The sequence below is a fragment of the Gobio gobio genome (genome assembly GCF_949357685.1).
Source record: "Gobio gobio genome assembly, chromosome: 4".
Taxonomy (NCBI): Eukaryota; Metazoa; Chordata; class Actinopteri; order Cypriniformes; family Gobionidae; genus Gobio; species Gobio gobio.
In genome coordinates, this window is record NC_137100.1 from 68,830,804 (window position 1) to 68,852,136 (window position 21,333).

The following is a 21,333-nucleotide window of genomic DNA, read 5'->3' on the forward strand; positions in this document are numbered from 1 at the left end:
CTGGCGATTTATATATGATTATATATGATCTGTGCGAACCAACACATGATGGCCCCTCAGGTCTGGGAGAAAGTGCCTGAGTGCCAGGAACACTGCCATCAGCTCTAACTGGTTTATGTGCCAGGAGAGCTGCTGGTCGCTCCACAGACCCTGAGCTGAGCGACCACTCATGGTCGCCCCCCAGCCGGTGAGGGATGCATCCATCGTTAGCGTTAAGCGACGACAAGGAGCCCCCAGCACCGGACCCTGGGACAGGAACCAAGGATCCTTCCACATAACTAAGGCACGTAGGCATCGCCGCGTGACCTTGATCATGCGAAAAGGATTTCCCCTCGGGGAGAATCCCTTGGTCTTGAGCCACCACTGTAAGGGTCTCATGTACAGCAGGCCAAAGAAGTCTTTGAAACTGTTTCACAGTGAGTGACTGGCCTAGCTTTATCTTGTATACGGCTTCTAGGATCGAATTCACCCAAGCGGGCGTCAGCCGAGCCCTCATGGTTTTTGTATCCCATATCACACTGTTACGACCCTTGAGGTCTGTGGGTGTTGTGTTTGTTGGTGTGGGTGTGTTTTGTCTCTCCTGTGTAGGTGTGTACCCGTTTGCTGCGTCTGATGAGGAATGAATCCCGCAGCTGGAGCTGATCAGCGGCAATTAGTGGGATGTATTTAGCGGAGCCAGTGAAGTGCTCTGGGTCTCTCACTTTTTCTCTTGGCGACTTGTGACCAACTGTGTGGATTACTGTGTGAATTACTGTGTGAATTAAGACTACTGTGTGAGTTACTGTGTGGACTGTAGCGAGATTGGCTGGGTGCTGCTGATCATGTTTCCTCGCGCCGTCTGTGGGAAGGCAGCCGTCGGACCAGTGTTCTCGATCAGCTAGAGTTGGTGTGGCTGACCTTTGGCGTCAGGACTTCTTCGCAGAGGTCTTCCTAGAGATAATAACAGTCCTCAGATCTGCTCTACCTCGGGAAGACCTCGGCTGAGAGTGCTGACCCTGCCCCCAGTCTCTCTGTGGGGGAGCGCGAGTCGCAACACTCTCTCGCTGTTGCGCTCTGTGAGAGGAGGATGTACTCGGCTGGGGCTGCTCCCGCCCAGCAGCCCCAGAGATATGAGATTTGCGGGGGAGAAATTTCTGGAACGCAGCCGCCTGCTTTTTTGACTCTTGAAACCTCTCGACGACTGTATTAACGGAATCGCTGAAGAGGCCAGCAGGGGAGATAGGAGAGTCGAGAAGGAACTTCTTATCTCGATCTTTTATCTCTGATAGATTTAGCCAGAGATGTCTCTCCGTGGCCACCAGGGCTGACATAGAACGGCCGATGGATCTAGCCGTCTCCTTGGTGGCCAGAAGAGACAAATCAGCAGCTCTCCTAATCTCCGCTATTGTTTCCCTCCCCACTTCTTCACTCTCATCGTCAATATCTTTCAGCAGGTCAGCCTGGTAAGCTTGAAGCACCGCCATCGTGTGGAGACATGCGGCTGCCTGACCTGCTGCGAGTACGCCCATCCCACTAAAGCCGACGTTGTTCTGACAGGCTTAGTGGGCAGCTGCGGGGCTTTTAACGACGATGATGACTCAGGAGAGAGATAGCTCGCGAGCGTCTCTTCTACCCGAGGCATCACCGCGTAACCATGCTGTTTCAACCCCATTATGTTTGAATAAGCGGCTGTGTTGGGGTTGAATGGTCGGAATGATGCTGGTTTCTTTCATGATTTCGACACCTCGGTGTGGAGATCAGGAAAAAACGGCAAGCCCCGCTTTGGAGGTTGCGATCTAGATGGAAGGAAGCGTTCATCTAATTTGCTAGGCTGATGAACTTCCTGCATCTCGACTGGCCAGTCTATTTGCAACCTGGCAACAGCGCGAGTCACAACCTCCAAAAGCTCCTCTTGAGCGTGTGAATGAGGTGGCGATGCCTCATCTAAATAATCCAGGCTTACAACATCCAATTCCTCAGAACTGGAGTGTTGCTGCACCTGCGCTTCAGCGCGAGCAGAAGAAACCGCAGAGCGTGCTTCTAACTCGGTAACTGAAGCGTCAGGTCTAACGGGTAAAGGCAGAGATAGGGGATCACCCGTCTCTAACCCCGCCGTCAGATCCATTTGCGAACCCCAAGATGAAAGCCTTCGCTGTGCCTCAGCAGCAGCGGGACCTGCAGCGAGCCGAAGCGCCCTCCTCAAAGAGCGAACGGCGGAACCGGAGAGTTCTCATGCTTAAAGGGTTAGTTCACCCAAAAATGAAAATTCTGTAATTAATTACTCACCCTCATGTCGTTCGACACCCGTAAGACCTCCGTTCATCTTCGGAACACAAATGAAGATATTTTTGTTGAAAGCTGATGGCTGAGAAAGGCTTCAGATAGGCCTCCATTGGCATTAAGTACATTTACACTCCCAAGACCCATAAAAGGCACTTAAAACGTCGTTACAAAGTCCATCTCACCACAGTGACTCTACAATAATTTTACGATGCAACGACAATAGTTTTTGTGCGCAAAAAAAAATGAAAACACCTTTATCCAGCTTGTTCTTTTCTTCCATGTGTGCCTCCACGACGCATGCGCGAGAATATGACGTAGCGCCGGGGTAATTTATCTTAATCCCGCCCTCCGGGTCATTTTTGACCTGAAAGTCCTGAGTGTGACCCATAAATGAAGAACCCCAGAGGGTTAAGCGATTATGTCTGTTATGATGTTTAATTTGAAAATGAACAATGTTGTTATATTAGATTATCTAACCCGTTGCCTTTGAACGGTAAACTCACGGACAGACCAAACGTTAATAACGGGGCTCATCTTTCATACGCTCAGGAACTCACATCCCCGGAGTCGATATGTCGAGGAAAATCCAGAGCAAGTGTTAAAGCCGATATAACTTTGTGGTAAAACATAAAAATATTGCACAATTTATTGGTGCAGAAATGTATGCATTCTGTAGGTTTACAGCTGCCTCTCTCGCTTCATTAGAGCACCATCAGTTGAACATCCGCATCTCATTAAGAAATCAACATTATTCTTTTTTTTTTTAATGGAATATTGAAACATTTATTCAAAAATATTTATGGATGCACATCATTGTGTTAATAATCTTCTCTGATGACGAGGGCGGGGCGACCTGTCACTCACATGACATCCACCAATAGCAAAGCACAACAATCAATTCCCCACAGACACACTCAAGCCCCGCCTACATTTGTTCTTGTTTGCGATTCACTCGATATACGGCACACTAGAGGAGACCAGACCAGCGTGACGCTGCATTCATGATGACTTTAAGCGAAGATATAACTATAAACAAATCATGAAGTGTTTTGAGCGGTCACATGTCATACCGTCACAGGCTCTGAACGTTAAAGACTGGATTAAACACAGATTCGGTCAGTGAATATCTTTATCACATTCATCTCATGTGACGCAGCACATCATACGTCTTTTATAATTATTAAACAAGAAACTGCAGTGTAAATGATTGTCCACACCTGCAGTCAGAGCTTCAGTCCGAAACATCCCATAATGCAGAGAACAGCCGCTTCAGTGAATGCGGCGAGTCCGGCCGGTATTCTGCGCCGCATCAGAGGCGGGATTATTCGCATCGATTCCTCTCCTCACAGTTTCTTCCTCATCTTGCCTTTCTTGTGGCCGCCGCGGCCGAAGCCAGAGCGCATCACTTCCTGCAGCCGCTGCTTCCCTTTGGAGCGGAGCTTCTTCATGCCGCCGCTCTGCAGGAACTGCTGTTTGGCTTTCCTCTTGCGCTGCTTGAGGATCTGGTCACGGTTCTTCAGCTCTGATCGCACCCGCGAGCCGCTCTGCTGCTGGGCCGACTGGGCCATAGCTCCGCCTCTTGCTCCGCCTCTTCCTCCTCCTCCTCTTCCTCCTCCTCTTCCTCCTCCTCTTCCTCCTCCTCGTCCTCCTCCTCTTCCTCGACCTGAAGGAAACACAAGGAAACACACTCGTACTCGACTGCGTTTTCTTAAACCTTAATCGTCCCTCAGGGTTTACGTTTGAGTCCCTTGGGCTCAGATAGACCCCAAACTTTTACAGAGCGATTGCATAAGGAAATATAATTTTTTTACATGGAAAACTATATATAATTTTTTTTATGTACTTCTCAACTATACATTTATGCTGTGTTTTTGTGGGTATTTGGTAGTTGTTTACCTATTTACTGCACAAATACTTAACTATGTCATAAATTGGCTCATTAAAAATTATTTTTTACTGCGCATGTGTCGAACGCGATCATCCGCGCGCATCCGTGATGTAGTATACTTTGAAAGATGCGCGGACAGGGCTGTGTGCGTGACGCGTCCGGGCGCGGTCAGTGAAGTATACCCGGGCCTTTAAGCTGCCTTTCATCTTTCTTTTATTTGCCCTTTTCCCTCTCTTTCTCATGATTGTTCCATGTTGCATTTGTGCTCTAGTATTGGTCCTTCATCTATGTATGGAATTTTTTCAGATTTATGCCAGTTTTGTTGATTTTATTTGCCAATTTCAATAAAAATACTCTGTGTTGCAGTCACACACGTGTGTGTGTTTGTGTGTGTGTATGAGATAAACACAAAGTAGAACGAACTTTCTATGCTCTAGGACCAGATTTTGATATAAATGTAGAAATTTTCAGATTTATACTGGATTTAGTAAAAAAAAAATTGACAATTTGAAAAAATTTTTTACACTTTCCCATTAATTTTCAATGTGGGGTCAATCTGAAGGAACACTTTAAAAATGGAGGAAAAGTCCAGCGGGGTCAGCTGGAACCCAAGGGCCGATTAAGGGTTAAACATAAGATCATAAAGTGTTAAATGCTAACACAAGCGTCTTAATGATCATTTTAAGGGATAAACATAAACGGCGACACTGTCTAATGTGATTATTAATCTTCATAAGGCTGTGATGTCATTAATAACTGTGAGCGCGTCCCGTCTCAGAGCCTGAAGGTGGCGCTGGTGTGTGTTCACACACACTAATGATCCATCATGGCAGTGTTTACTGTACGCGTTTATACTGTAATGTGTTTTATCTCCTCATCTGAATATGAATGAACTCCTGCAATAATAAAGACATTTCATAATAAGAGTCCTGCTGTATTTCAGGCACGTTTGTTAAATATAACTTAGAGCACAGGTGCATCATGGGAAACAAGTGTGGAAGTGGAACGGTGTGATGTGTTTGGCTCTTACCGCTGAAGCTCCTCCCTCTGACCGCTCCTCCGCTCTCTCCGTCTGAGTCGGACTCGCGGTCATCCATCTTATTCTTCTTCTTCCATTCTTCATAACTGGAGCAAAGTCAAGAAATCACTGACGGGCGATTATTAACCCCAGAGCGTCACATGACTAACTCATGCTCCTGGTCTTAAAGGCACAGTGTGTGATTACTCAACTCAAAGGCGTGTCTTGACTCGTGAGTGGGCGGAGCTTATATTTCTTTATTTAGAAATGCTTTTGAAATTAAAAACTTTGCGTTTAATAAACAAAATATATTTCTGAAATGAACAGCGTTTGGAGTGGAGAATAATCTGTTCCCTGAGTCACGGCTTTTGTTGTTATTGTGAGTGTACACAAATAAATAGTGTATAATAATAATAATAATAATAGTGTATAATTATGTCTTGCACTTATGGGTATTGTGAGTTGTTTCCGCTGTCATAAAGGGAAAATGCGCCGGCGCATTCGTCGGACAGAGGGTTGAAGAAAACGCAGGTTCATAGTTAGCCTGGGTTTAAATATTAGCCTATTATATTATTTTTTTATTTCATATATTGATTCTGAAAAGTGAGCAGTGTGTAAGATGTCAGCTGTGTCATCAGAAGTGCATATGTCTGAGACATGGAGAGGGGTTAGGATGATTTTCAGTACTTCATTGAGCTTTGTTTTCTAGAAAGTCTTTCTTTAAAATTAATTTCGTTTTGTATAAATTGTATTTTTATTTTGATCAATGTTTCATCAACTAATTGCCTGTATATTTAATAAATAGAAGCAAACCAAGATGGTCTGGAATGGATTGACGTGCGTTTCCTCGGCTGAAACTACAGCGTCCTTCTGTTTAAACACACGTCTTGAATATATGTGTTAATTACAGTAGGGCTAAAGATAGTTATGATGTGTGGCTGCACCGGGGTCCATATTGACGACATATCTCGTTATTAGACATACTTGAGTGGGAAAAATCATATGTAGGCCCTGTGTGGCAGCGATGCGTGACCTGTCAATGCGGGAAAACCAATGTTTCCACTGCAGTTTAGTGAAAATCTCTTTTTTGAATTGCCTGAAAAAGCCCCTCATGCGAGCGGAAACACTGTTTTGCGATGAATGGGAGTTTTTGCGAAATTGACACGTTTCCATTGGCCGTATTTTCAATTCGCAATTTCAATTTGCGCACTTTGAAGGGTAACGGAAACTAGGGCTGTCACTTTTTATTCGATATTCGAATATGCATTATAATATGCATATAATATTATAATAAATATGCATTTATCCATAATCGAATTATACATTTTTAAAGTGCCATGTAGCGCATTTTTTACAGTCTATGATTAGACCGTTTGTTTTTTATTGTTTGCCATCTTATCCAATAGAGGGCGCTCTAAAAGTATTGTAGCGTAGGCCACTCATAGATATTTGAATATATTTGAATACATTTATTGATATTTGATATTAGATTTCTCTCAAAAATGACAGCCCTAATGGAAACGCAGCTACTGATAAACATGTCATTTAATTTATGGCCTTATGAAATCTGTGTTATAGGTCTGGCCTCTGCTCTAATGCTCAGATTAAATGTGCTGGACTCTCGTCCATCTTCTGACACAGATGAAGAGATTTGTAAGTAAATTAAAGATTTCTGTCCTCCATTGACAGTTCAGAAAGCTCATCGAGAGAGAAACGGACCCATACGGATCATCGAGCGGATTATTCCAGATGTTCTGAAGAGACTCCATGGCTTTATATGATGAAGGAAAGTCTGATTCTCATGATCATTATCCCACAGGATTCTCATTAATGGGTGAACTGGCCCTTTAAGAGACGGACCGACTGTTGGTTTACTCATCTGAGACTCTGCATTATACAGGAAATTCTGTTTTTATGAATGGATTCTGCGGTTCCGCCCATCTCAGAAATCATAGAGCCCTGATTCAAAGCCATGATATTGAACTTAAGACTTTCTGCTCTGATTAAAGACATTGTGGACGGCGTGAATGTGAGCCTGAGATGTGGACCGTTAGACATGAAGACATTATAAACATCATGTGACGCGCTCAGATAACCCGAATCTCCTCCTGAAGGATACAAGCTCTTCCTCTTCTTCTTGCCGCTGACCACCTGTCCACTCTCAGTCCTGATCTTCTTGTTCTTGTCCTCTTTGCCCGTGTCACAGACGAAGCGCTTCCTCTTGCGGTCCCTGCGGAGAACACGCGTGTGGTCATATTAAGCATGTTGATGAACCGCGTCACGCGTGTGGAAGGCCAGCTCACCATTTCATCAGACTCTTGTGCTGGTTTAAAGAGTTCCTCTCATCTCCCATCAGGTCCAGAACCGCGGAGGACGCCTGCTGCTCGAACGAGCCGCCCTCGGTCCCCACACTGAGCCTGAACACACACACACACACACACACATTAGCAGATTCACAGCAGAACACAGATGATGATCAGACTGCATGTGTGCGGCCGCACCCTCGCTCCGAGTCGAAGTCTTTGGGTCTGTACGGGATGTAAAACTCTTCATCTTTTCCTGACAGGCTTTTCTTGACTCGGTCCATGTCAATGTCGTGCTTCCGCTTCCCTCCAACCACCTGTGAGAACACCGTCTGTGGAGCAGAACCAAGAGTTGAGCTGCGGACTCCCCATCACACACTCACTCACTCACACACTCACACACTCACACACTCACACACTCACACACTCACACACTCACACACACACACTCACTCACACACACACACTCACACACTCACACACTCACACACTCACACACTCACACACTCACACACTCACACACTCTCACACTCTCACACTCTCACACACACACACACACACACACACACACACACACACACACACACACACACACACACACGTTGGGTTTTCATGTTTTATAAGGGGCTTTCCATAGGCGTAATGGTTTTTATACTGTATAAACTGTATTTTCTATCCCCCTACACTGCCCCTAAACCTACCCATCACACACACACACACACACACACACTGCCCCTGCCCCTAAACCTACCCATCACACACACACACACACACACACACTGCCCCTACCCCCAAACCTAGCCACCACACTCAGCTGGAGCTAGAGCTGGGCCGATAAACGATATCATATCGAATCGCGATAAAAATGTCGATAACGATGATAAACTCTGGACATTTTTACTCGATATAGATTACCCAATTGACCTATCGGTAAGCCCCTCCCCTCAAACGCAGATGAGCCAATGGCAGTTGAGTATCAGTTGCGCTGGGACCGGAACTCGGACATCTTTAGGTTTCAGCGCCATAGAGAAACATTGGAGAATCTGAAGCTCTCACCGGTTTGATGGTGTTTATGCTACAGAAATGCTGAGAAATGAAAGGAAGAGCTCGCACGCAGTTTATCGGAGTTGTTTTGCAGATACAAAGTTTACCAGTTATTAACTGCACCCCCGAAAAGGCATAAGCTCTGTGTGTGTGTGTGTTTACTGTTAGTTGTATGAGTGTTTGTGTAATTTGCTGTGAGTGTTAATGGTAATGCAACAGAGAGAGAGAGTTTGTGAATGAGACGTGAATGTGCACTTATTCTAATGCTTTGTATGTTCAGCTCTTACGATGATTTTTTTGGAGTGATCATTCGGACAGGATATACGCTACATTCTGTGTCCAAAAACATCTCGGGATAAGGTTTTCACACTGACCGCTGTTATTGTAAGATATAGCAACTCCGTCTGTTTGTCCGAGTTAGCAACAGTAACTAAGGGGGGCGGGGCTTACCGATAGGTCAATTGCGCAACAGAAATAAACGCGACAACAGCCAGTCAGAGCGCAGCTTTCAACAGTACATGAGTGGACGACGAACGTCAATTCAAAAGTGAAACTAATCTTGAGTCATCATCCAAAGACGACGAATTTGTTGATAAAACGGTAGCACCAATTGTTACTCATCTGAACCGCGTCACACAGACCATTCATCCGCTCGGGTCAAAGTTCAAACCCCAGCGCTCAGTAGGGATGGCTTGATAACGCAATTGTGTCTTCGGTACCACAATCTAATACCGAAGTACTGATATTAAATCAATACCACACAGGGTCTGAATTTTGGCGCGGGATTGCTCATAATTTTACTCACTCTCGCAAGTTTGGGGTTTTATGAAGCGGGAAATTACCACATGTTTATTATTAAATTAATCAACAAAGATTAAACACATCAAATCAGGCATTTCAGCAATGCTGCGTCTCCTTCTCCAGCTCTCAAAATTAGCAAATTGCTTCTGACTTTAAAAGACACACACCTACACTAGAGCATCTGCGCGCTCACATTCAACACTTTCACCGTCGTTTCAGGAGCTGACGGAAATCACTGGCCACGTCTTTCTAAACCTCACCAATCTGAACATGCAAGAGATTTTATCGAATTTCATAACACATGGTATGGAAGCTAAGAGAGAGTTTTCTTTGTGCTCATACCAACAACACACACACAAGCCTAAAGAGCTCGCGCTTCCAAATTAAGCTGTTTTTCCTTCAAATACACACAAAATGATGTCAGAAATGTCCATCTTTAGTGAGTCGTCACAAACACAGCTGGTTATGTCTTTCGCGGATGTAAATAGTGCAATAGTGTGCGTGCAAATATTATGAAATCTAAACATCTCTCCAAACGAACGCTGGAGATTTCATGATATTTAAACGATACGATCTTATGTGCGTTTATTAAGAAAATAAATGTCTAACAATGCCCTCACCTGTCGATCTCTAAATGTCTTGTATAAGACAGGAATGGCGAGTGGCAGATGCTTGGCAAGGTTTGATGGTTCTTCAGCAGTTTTATAAGCAAAGTAATTCCAAATTTCACGTCTAATCCTCTCTTTATTTATGAGTTTTTTGCGAGTTGAGTGAGAATCAACTGCTGTATTCATTTTGTTCCTCTATGGCACCACATTTGCCGGTTTCGCATCAGTTTGTGTAGCGCACTGCCATCTAGCGGTGAACTTCGGAACAGCAGCATATACCAAAATGAGCAAAATCATGATATTGTACCGTTTTAAATAAAATATATACCGGTATTTTCCCAGTACTGGTATAGCGCGCATCCCTAGCACTCACTACAGCAGATCCGTTTCCTCTGATCGGTCACGCAAACACTAAAGAGCGTTGTGAGATACAGAAGCTCATGCATTCAGCGAAGAACACAGATTCCTCTGTGATTTAAGCGAGTTTACTGTAACAGCGCTGACCAACAGCAGAAACACTGTGTGATGATACGGTCAGAAGGCTTTTCCATCTCATCCATAATTCACCATGGATTTACTGATGAAACTGCACCTATGGTACTGTGGCAGAAATGTGGGATATTCATTTAGAATTGTTTTATATTATTAATGTAGACATGTATGAATTGTATTAAAAGATTAATGGAATATTATTACAGTATTTTTTGTGATTGAGCTGTAGAATTTGTGGATTTATACTAGGGCTGTCAAAAGATTAATCGCGATTAATCCAAAATAAAAGTTTGTGTTTACATAATATATGTGTGTGTACTCTGTTAATTATTATTTATATATAAATACACACACATTCATGTATATATTTAAGAAATATTTGCATGTATATACTGTATATACATTTATATAATCTATAATATATATAAATATAAATGTTTTATATATAAAAATAATATTTTTTACTTAAATATATACATGCTTGTGTGTGTATTTATATATAAATAATAATTAACAGAGTACACACACATATATTATGTAAACACAAACTTTTATTTTGGATGCGATTAATCTTTTGACAGCCCTAATTTATACTAAATGTTTTTAGGCTAGGTCTACTGTTTTTCATAACAAATACCATAGAAACATTTGCCCAAGGCATGTTTTTAACTGTGGTTATCATGATCTAAATCTATGATACTACAACGGTTAATATTATAAAACTCAGTCAAAATATATTTTTCCATATAAAATGAGTTTGTGTTTTTGTTAATGCACATAAATTTAAATCTGCATCCTCCTACTACTGTCAAATGTGCATTTCTAAGAGACAAAACATGTAATATTATTAATACTGCAGCTGAAGATATATGCCAAAGTCAGGCGACACAAACCTGTTTATGACTAGAAACAATATCACCTATTAGAACACGCAGAAACTAAGACATTCATTTTTTTCTACTAAGAAATGTATTTTTTTAAGGAAAAAACCCACAGGAGCAGTTTAAACCCACAATGAACAATCTGGTTTCTACAACCTTCACTTAGGAGCAAAAATCTGCCTTTAAATTTGAAAGAAAGAAATATTCGATATCGACTGATATGAAAAGATTTTATGGAGATCACTTTTTGGCCATATCTTCCCGCCCTACCTGGATCTCCTGGTCGTCCTCAGCGGGCCGCGGGTCGGTCCGGGTGATGATGGGGGGGGCGGCGACGCCCATCAGATCAGCTCGAGCTTTACAGAACTTCTGCACCAGAGGACTGTCCCGCGAACGCTTGGCCCGCATCACCTCACTGGCACTCGTCTTGTTGCTGGAGTTGATCTCAAAAATGGTCTGAGGGAACAAGAGTATGCAGATTACAGAAGAGTGTGTGGATCTCAAACAGAATATATAATTACAGAAGAGTGTGTGGATCTCAAACTGAATATATAATTACAGAAGAGTGTGTGGATCTCAAACTGAATATATAATTACAGAAGAGTGTGTGGATCTCAAACTGAATATATAATTACAGAAGAGTGTGTGGATCTCAAACAGAATATATAATTACAGAAGAGTGTGTGGATCTCAAACAGAATATATAATTACAGAAGAGTGTGTGGATCTCAAACAGAATATATAATTACAGAAGAGTGTGTGGATCTCAAACAGAATATATAATTACAGAAGAGTGTGTGGATCTCAAACAGAATATATAATTACAGAAGTGTGTGTGGATCTCAAACAGAATATATAATTACAGAAGTGTGTGTGGATCTCAAACAGAATATATAATTACAGAAGAGTGTGTGGATCTCAAACTGAATATATAATTACAGAAGTGTGTGTGGATCTCAAACAGAATATATAATTACAGAAGAGTGTGTGGATCTCAAACAGAATATATAATTACAGAAGAGTGTGTGGATCTCAAACTGAATATATAATTACAGAAGAGTGTGTGGATCTCAAACAGAATATATAATTACAGAAGAGTGTGTGGATCTCAAACAGAATATATAATTACAGAAGAGTGTGTGGATCTCAAACTGAATATATAATTACAGAAGTGTGTGTGGATCTCAAACAGAATATATAATTACAGAAGAGTGTGTGGATCTCAAACAGAATATATAATTACAGAAGAGTGTGTGGATCTCAAACAGAATATATAATTACAGAAGAGTGTGTGGATCTCAAACAGAATATATAATTACAGAAGAGTGTGTGGATCTCAAACCGAATATATAATTACAGAAGAGTGTGTGGATCTCAAACAGAATATATAATTACAGAAGAGTGTGTGGATCTCAAACTGAATATATAATTACAGAAGAGTGTGTGGATCTCAAACTGAATATATAATTACAGAAGAGTGTGTGGATCTCAAACTGAATATATAATTACAGAAGAGTGTGTGGATCTCAAACTGAATATATAATTACAGAAGAGTGTGTGGATCTCAAACTGAATATATAATTACAGAAGAGTGTGTGGATCTCAAACTGAATATATAATTACAGAAGAGTGTGTGGATCTCAAACTGAATATATAATTACAGAAGAGTGTGTGGATCTCAAACAGAATATATAATTACAGAAGTGTGTGTGGATCTCAAACTGAATATATAATTACAGAAGAGTGTGTGGATCTCAAACCGAATATATAATTACAGAAGAGTGTGTGGATCTCAAACAGAATATATAATTACAGAAGTGTGTGTGGATCTCAAACCGAATATATAATTACAGAAGAGTGTGTGGATCTCAAACAGAATATATAATTACAGAAGTGTGTGTGGATCTCAAACCGAATATATAATTACAGAAGAGTGTGTGGATCTCAAACAGAATATATAATTACAGAAGAGTGTGTGGATCTCAAACCGAATATATAATTACAGAAGAGTGTGTGGATCTCAAACAGAATATATAATTACAGAAGTGTGTGTGGATCTCAAACCGAATATATAATTACAGAAGAGTGTGTGGATCTCAAACAGAATATATAATTACAGAAGTGTGTGTGGATCTCAAACAGAATATATAATTACAGAAGAGTGTGTGGATCTCAAACAGAATATATAATTACAGAAGTGTGTGTGGATCTCAAACAGAATATATAATTACAGAAGTGTGTGTGGATCTCAAACAGAATATATAATTACAGAAGAGTGTGTGGATCTCAAACTGAATATATAATTACAGAAGAGTGTGTGGATCTCAAACCTCATCTGTACTTGAGCTAGCGAAACACAAGCTCAAGTGAGATTTGAGACGGACGCAGGACAATATCAGTGAATATTGACAGTATGGGTTAGAGACAGGATGGGTTTTAATCACAGAGAGACGAGACTGACCAGTGTTCCTTTCGTTGACAAATAATTTTCGTCTTTTTTCCTTTTTTCACCTTTTTTCACTGCCGAAAACGAGACTATAACTAAATAAAAACTAGTGTTGGATGACAAAAACTATGAGGAAAATCAACTGTCAGTTTTGGTCATCAGATAAAGCGAGAGGAGAATAGTGAGGTTAGTGAGGGTGGATTAGGGCAGAGATGGGGTCAGAACTGATGATCTGAGTCTCAGATGAACACATTTGATCTGAACTGATCTAACCTCTGGAAAACACACGATCTACAGGCTCATTATACAGGCGCATTATATATTCGTTTAGTTACACAATAAATTGTATTTAATTTCATTCCCATTTAATTCATAGTCAGGAGGAAAGACCAGTATTTGACATATATTCAATAAAGTATCAGGTTATAATAGTTCACTAAAACCATTAAAAAAAATCTTCATTAATTGAAATTAAATAAATGTTAACTAAAAATTTAAATAAATAAATAAACAAACTTATTTGAAGCTTTAGCTGATATGGCCTACTGACTAAAACAGAAATACAAAGTTATAAAAACTACAGAGATGTTTTTAAAAAAGTGAATTGAGCTCTTTCGTGTATTTTTAATGATGTCTGTTCGAGTGACAGTCGGTTATGTAACGCTTAAATGCTTAATGTATTACAATTGAACTAAACTAATTAGATTTTAGGAGACTAAAACTAGACTAAAACTAAAAACAATTCAGGCAACTAAAATATGACTAAACTAAATGAAAATTAGCTGTCTAAACTGTATCTGCAGTATCTGCAGGTTTCACCAAGTCAAACTTAAGACTTTTTGAGACCTTTTTAAGACCATTATGAATGAAATTTAAGACCTATAAAAGGAAATGCAGTCACAAAATTACTTGCAAAGTAAATTAATTTATTAAAATTGAACAAATCAATAAACTTGTATCGATTAACTTGCACTTCCTCATAGCTCAATCCAACCAGGATTTCGCGATTTTTTTGTTGTTGTGATTTTTGAGATCAAAATGACTGAATTTGTGGTGGTAATTTCCAGAAATTTGCATTTGAAATTGATTTTGAAATTCTAGACTTTTTTAGACTTTTTAAGACCCCACGGAAACCCTGCTTAATGAACACGTATTCTGACGGAAACTGATTTATGAATGACGTACAGCTTTAGACTTGTAGCCCTTGATGCAGTCGACCATCATCAGCCGGTCCAGCTCCATCGGCTCCAGCCCAGACCCTGAGGGACACACACACACACACACACACACACACACACACACACACACACACACAGACAGCTTTATTTATATAGCGCTTTTAACAATGCAGATTGTTTCAGAGCAGCTTTACAGTGTTAAACAGGAAAATAATGCAGCATAATTTTATTCAGCCATTCTGGAGAAAACGCTGATGTCATCAGTTCATTTCAATTATCATACAGTGACAGTGTGGGCTTTAGATCAGTAATTTAGTTTATATGGTTAATTTAGTTTAATAATTAGATTTATTTGGATATTTATATATTATAGTAATGTGAAGTAAGAGCTCCCTATAGTTTACAGCATTATCTTTAAGAAACTTTTAGTTATAATTGAATTAATTTAAGGACAGACACAATTTGTTCAGTAAAAAATGTTTAACAAAAATACAAAAAACTATTTTACATTTAGTGTTCTCTCCCCTGCTGTACCAAACCGTCTGTTTTGTGTGCCGTTACACCCCTGATAAATATGTATAATTGTATAAAACACACACACACTCACTCACTCACCCAGCAGAGGATGGACACACACACACACACACACACACACACACACACACCCAGCAGAGGATGGACACACACACACACACACACACACACACACACCCAGCAGAGGATGGACACACACACACACTCACTCACTCACTCACCCAGCAGAGGATGGACACACACACACACACACACACACACACACACACACACACACACACACACACACACACTCACTCACCCAGCAGAGGATGGACACACACACACACACACACTCACCCAGCAGAGGATGGACAGACACACACACACACTCACCCAGCAGAGGATGGACACACACACACACACACACACACTCACCCAGCAGAGGATGGACACACACACACACACACACACACACACACACACACACACACACACACACACACACACACACACACACTCACTCACCCAGCAGAGGATGGACACATACACACACACACACACACTCACTCACCCAGCAGAGGATGGACACACACACACACACACACACACACACACACACACACACTCACTCACTCACTCACCCAGCAGAGGATGGACACACACACACACACACACACACACACACACACACACACACACACACACACTCACTCACTCACTCACTCACTCACTCACCCAGCAGAGGATGGACACACACACACACACACACACACACACACACACTCACTCACCCAGCAGAGGATGGACACACACACACACACACACACACACACACACACTCACTCACCCAGCAGAGGATGGACACACACACACACACACCCACACACACTCACCCAGCAGAGGATGGACACACACACACACACACACACACTCACCCAGCAGAGGATGGACACACACACACACACACACACACACTCACCCAGCAGAGGATGGACACACACACACACACACACACACACACACTCACCCAGCAGAGGATGGACGGCCATGCCGCTGAGGTCTGCGCTCTTGACCCGCTTCACGGACTCTGGCGATGGGCTGGGCCGGGATCTGAGGTACTGCTTGTAGGCGTTCTCCGCGATCCGGTGCAGGTTCTGCAGGTCCAGGGAGTTCTCCTGAGCTGCCTGAAGCTGAGACGCCTCATCATCCAGAACACTCTGAGGAACACGGCCGAACACGCCATCCGCGTCTGACACGCACACACACACACTTCAGCTCTTAGCGGTGGTTTCTCATGAGCAGAGGGTGTGTGTGTGTGTGTGTGTGATGGGTAGGTTTAGGGGCAGTGTGTGTGTGTGTGTGTGTGTGTGTGTGTGTGTGTGTGTGTGTGTGTGTGTGTGTGTGTGTGTGTGTGTGTGTGTGTGTGTGTGTGTGTGTGTGATGGGTAGGTTTAGGGGCAGTGTGTGTGTGTGTGTGTGTGTGTGTGTGTGTGTGTGTGTGTGTGTGTGTGTGTGTGTGTGTGTGTGTGTGTGTGTGTGTGTGAGTGAGTGTGTGTGTCAGCCAATCAGAGCAGCTCCACACACACCGTCCTGGGCCCTGGTTAATATTATCAAAGATGACTGAAATAAATGAGTGATGATCTGACCCCTATAGAGAACGAGTGATGACCCCTTTAGAGAACGAGTGATGACCTGAACCCCATAGAGAACGAGTGATGACCTGACCCCTATAGAGAACGAGTGATGACCTGACCCCTATAGAGAACGAGTGATAATCTGACCCCTTTAGAGAACGAGTGATGACCTGAACCCCATAGAGAACGAGTGATGACCTGACTCCTATAGAGAACGAATGATGACCTGACCCCTATAGAGATAAAGAACGAGTGATGACCTGACCCCTATAGAGAACGAATGATGACCTGACCCCTATAGAGAACGAGTGATAATCTGACTCCTATAGAGAACGAGTGATGACCTGACTCCTATAGAGAAAGAGTGATGACCTGACCCCTATAGAGAACGAGTGATGACCTGACCCCTATAGAGAACGAGTGATGACCTGACCCCTATAGAGAAAGAGTGTTGACCTGACTCCTATAGAGAAAGAGTGATGACCTGACCCCTATAGAGAACGAGTGATGACCTGACCCCTATAGAGAAAGAGTGTTGACCTGACTCCTATAGAGAAAGAGTGATGACCTGACCCCAATAGAGATAAAGAACGAGTGATGACCCGACCCCTATAGAGAACGAATGATGACCTGACCCCTATAGAGAACGAGTGATAATCTGACTCCTATAGAGATAAAGAACGAGTGATGACCTGACCCCTATAGAGAACGAATGATGACCTGACCCCTATAGAGAACGAGTGATAATCTGACTCCTATAGAGAACGAGTGATGACCTGACCCCTTTAGAGAACGAGTGATGACCTGACCCCTATAGAGAACGAATGATGACCTGACCCCTATAGAGAACGAGTGATAATCTGACTCCTATAGAGATAAAGAACGAGTGATGACCTGACCCCTATAGAGAACGAATGATGACCTGAACCCCTATAGAGAACGAGTGATGACCTGACCCCTATAGAGAACGAGTGATGACCTGACCCCTATAGAGAACGAGTGATAATCTGACTCCTATAGAGAACGAGTGATGACCTGACCCCTTTAGAGAACGAGTGATGACCTGAACCCCATAGAGAACGAGTGATGACCTGAACCCCATAGAGAACGAGTGATAATCTGACTCCTATAGAGAACGAATGATGACCTGACCCCTTTAGAGAACGAGTGATGACCTGACCCCTATAGAGAACGAATGATGACCTGACCCCTATAGAGAACGAGTGATGACCTGACCCCTATAGAGAACGAATGATGACCTGACCCCTATAGAGAACGAGTGATGACCTGACCCCTATAGAGATAAAGAACGAGTGATGACCTGACCCCTATAGAGAACGAATGATGACCTGACCCCTATAAAGAACGAGTGATAATCTGACTCCTATAGAGAACGAGTGATGACCTGACTCCTATAGAGAAAGAGTGATGACCTGACCCCTATAGAGAACGAGTGATGACCTGACCCCTATAGAGAACGAGTGATGACCTGACCCCTATAGAGAAAGAGTGTTGACCTGACCCCTATAGAGAAAGAGTGATGACCTGACCCCTATAGAGAACGAGTGATGACCTGACCCCTATAGAGAACGAGTGATGACCTGACCCCTATAGAGAACGAGTGATAATCTGACCCCTTTAGAGAACGAGTGATGACCTGAACCCCATAGAGAACGAGTGATGACCTGACTCCTATAGAGAACGAATGATGACCTGACCCCTATAGAGATAAAGAACGAGTGATGACCTGACCCCTATAGAGAACGAATGATGACCTGACCCCTATAGAGAACGAGTGATAATCTGACTCCTATAGAGAACGAGTGATGACCTGACTCCTATAGAGAAAGAGTGATGACCTGACCCCTATAGAGAACGAGTGATGACCTGACCCCTATAGAGAACGAGTGATGACCTGACCCCTATAGAGAAAGAGTGTTGACCTGACTCCTATAGAGAAAGAGTGATGACCTGACCCCTATAGAGAACGAGTGATGACCTGACCCCTATAGAGAAAGAGTGTTGACCTGACTCCTATAAAGAAAGAGTGATGACCTGACCCCTATAGAGATAAAGAACGAGTGATGACCCGACCCCTATAGAGAACGAATGATGACCTGACCCCTATAGAGAACGAGTGATAATCTGACTCCTATAGAGATAAAGAACGAGTGATGACCTGACCCCTATAGAGAACGAATGATGACCTGACCCCTATAGAGAACGAGTGATAATCTGACTCCTATAGAGAACAAGTGATGACCTGACCCCTTTAGAGAACGAGTGATGACCTGACCCCTATAGAGAACGAGTGATGACCTGACCCCTATAGAGAACGAATGATGACCTGACCCCTATAGAGAACGAGTGATAATCTGACTCCTATAGAGATAAAGAACGTGTGATGACCTGACCCCTATAGAGAACGAATGATGACCTGAACCCCTATAGAGAACGAGTGATGACCTGACCCCTATAGAGAACGAGTGATGACCTGACCCCTATAGAGAACGAGTGATAATCTGACCCCTATAGAGAACGAGTGATGACCTGACCCCTTTAGAGAACGAGTGATGACCTGAACCCCATAGAGAATGAGTGATGACCTGAACCCCATAGAGAACGAGTGATGACCTGACCCCTATAGAGAACGAATGATGACCTGACCCCTTTAGAGAACGAGTGATGACCTGACCCCTATAGAGAACGAATGATGACCTGACCCCTATAGAGAACGAGTGATGACCTGACCCCTATAGAGATAAAGAACGAGTGATGACCTGACCCCTATAGAGAACGAATGATGACCTGACCCCTATAAAGAACGAGTGATAATCTGACTCCTATAGAGAACGAGTGATGACCTGACTCCTATAGAGAAAGAGTGATGACCTGACCCCTATAGAGAACGAGTGATGACCTGACCCCTATAGAGAACGAGTGATGACCTGACCCCTATAGAGAAAGAGTGTTGACCTGACCCCTATAGAGAAAGAGTGATGACCTGACCCCTATAGAGAACGAGTGATGACCTGACCCCTATAGAGAACGAGTGATGACCTGACCCCTATAGAGAAAGAGTGATGACCTGACCCCTATAGAGAACGAGTGATGACCTGACCCCTATAGAGAAAGAGTGTTGACCTGACTCCTAAAGAGAAAGAGTGATGACCTGACCCCTATAGAGAACGAGTGATGACCTGACCCCTATAGAGAACGAGTGATGACCTGACTCCTATAGAGAAAGAGTGATGACCTGACCCCTATAGAGAAAGAGTGATGACCTGACCCCTATAGAGAACGAGTGATGACCTGACCCCTATAGAGAACGAGTGATGACCTGACCCCTATAGAGAACGAGTGATGACCTGACCCCTATAGAGAACGAGTGATGACCTGACCCCTATAGAGAAAGAGTGTTGACCTGACTCCTATAGAGAAAGAGTGATGACCTGACCCCTATAGAGAACGAGTGATGACCTGACCCCTATAGAGAACGAGTGATGACCTGACTCCTATAGAGAAAGAGTGATGACCTGACCCCTATAGAGAAAGAGTGATGACCTGACCCCTATAGAGAACGAGTGATGACCTGACCCCTATAGAGAACAAGTGATGACCTGACCCCTATAGAGAACGAGTGATGACCTGACCCCTATAGAGAACGAGTGATGACCTGACCCCTATAGAGAACAAGTGATGACCTGAACCCTATAGAGAACGAGTGATGACCTGACCCCTATAGAGAACAAGTGATGACCTGAACCCTATAGAGAACGAGTGATGAACCCTATAGAGAATGAGTGATGATCTGACCCCTATAGAGAACGAGTGATGACCTGAACCCTATAGAGAACGAGTGATGAACCCTGTAGAGAACGAGTGATGACCTGAACCCTATAGAGAACGAGTGATGAACCCTATGGAGGACGAGTGATGACCTGAACCCTATAGAGAACGAGTGATGAACCCTATAGAGAATGAGTGATGATCTGACCCCTATAGAGAACGAGTGATAATCTGACCCCTATAGAGAACGAGTGATGACCTGACCCCTTTAGAGAACGAGTGATGACCTGAACCCCATAGAGAACGAGTGATGACCTGAACCCCATAGAGAACGAGTGATGACCTGACCCCTATAGAGAACGAATGATGACCTGACCCCTTTAGAGAACGAGTGATGACCTGACCCCTATAGAGAACGAATGATGACCTGACCCCTATAGAGAACGAGTGATGACCTGACCCCTATAGAGATAA

General features: G+C 42.9%; 1 protein-coding gene across 1 annotated transcript in view; it reads right to left on the reverse strand.

Annotated features, from left to right (window-relative positions):
* Window positions 1–3,027: 3,027 nt before the first annotated feature.
* ddx54 (DEAD (Asp-Glu-Ala-Asp) box polypeptide 54) overlaps window positions 3,028–21,333 on the reverse strand; it is a 54,550-nt gene continuing 36,244 nt past the window's right edge. Inside the window, exons 13-20 of the mRNA XM_079814872.1 lie at window positions 16,465–16,686; window positions 14,929–15,002; window positions 11,568–11,753; window positions 7,670–7,803; window positions 7,472–7,585; window positions 7,288–7,398; window positions 5,181–5,275; window positions 3,028–3,925 (exon numbers count right to left, since the gene is read on the reverse strand). Of these exons, the coding sequence (XP_079670998.1) occupies window positions 3,606–3,925; window positions 5,181–5,275; window positions 7,288–7,398; window positions 7,472–7,585; window positions 7,670–7,803; window positions 11,568–11,753; window positions 14,929–15,002; window positions 16,465–16,686 (1,256 nt within the window). The 3' untranslated portion in view covers window positions 3,028–3,605. The remainder of the gene's footprint in view (window positions 3,926–5,180; window positions 5,276–7,287; window positions 7,399–7,471; window positions 7,586–7,669; window positions 7,804–11,567; window positions 11,754–14,928; window positions 15,003–16,464; window positions 16,687–21,333) is intronic.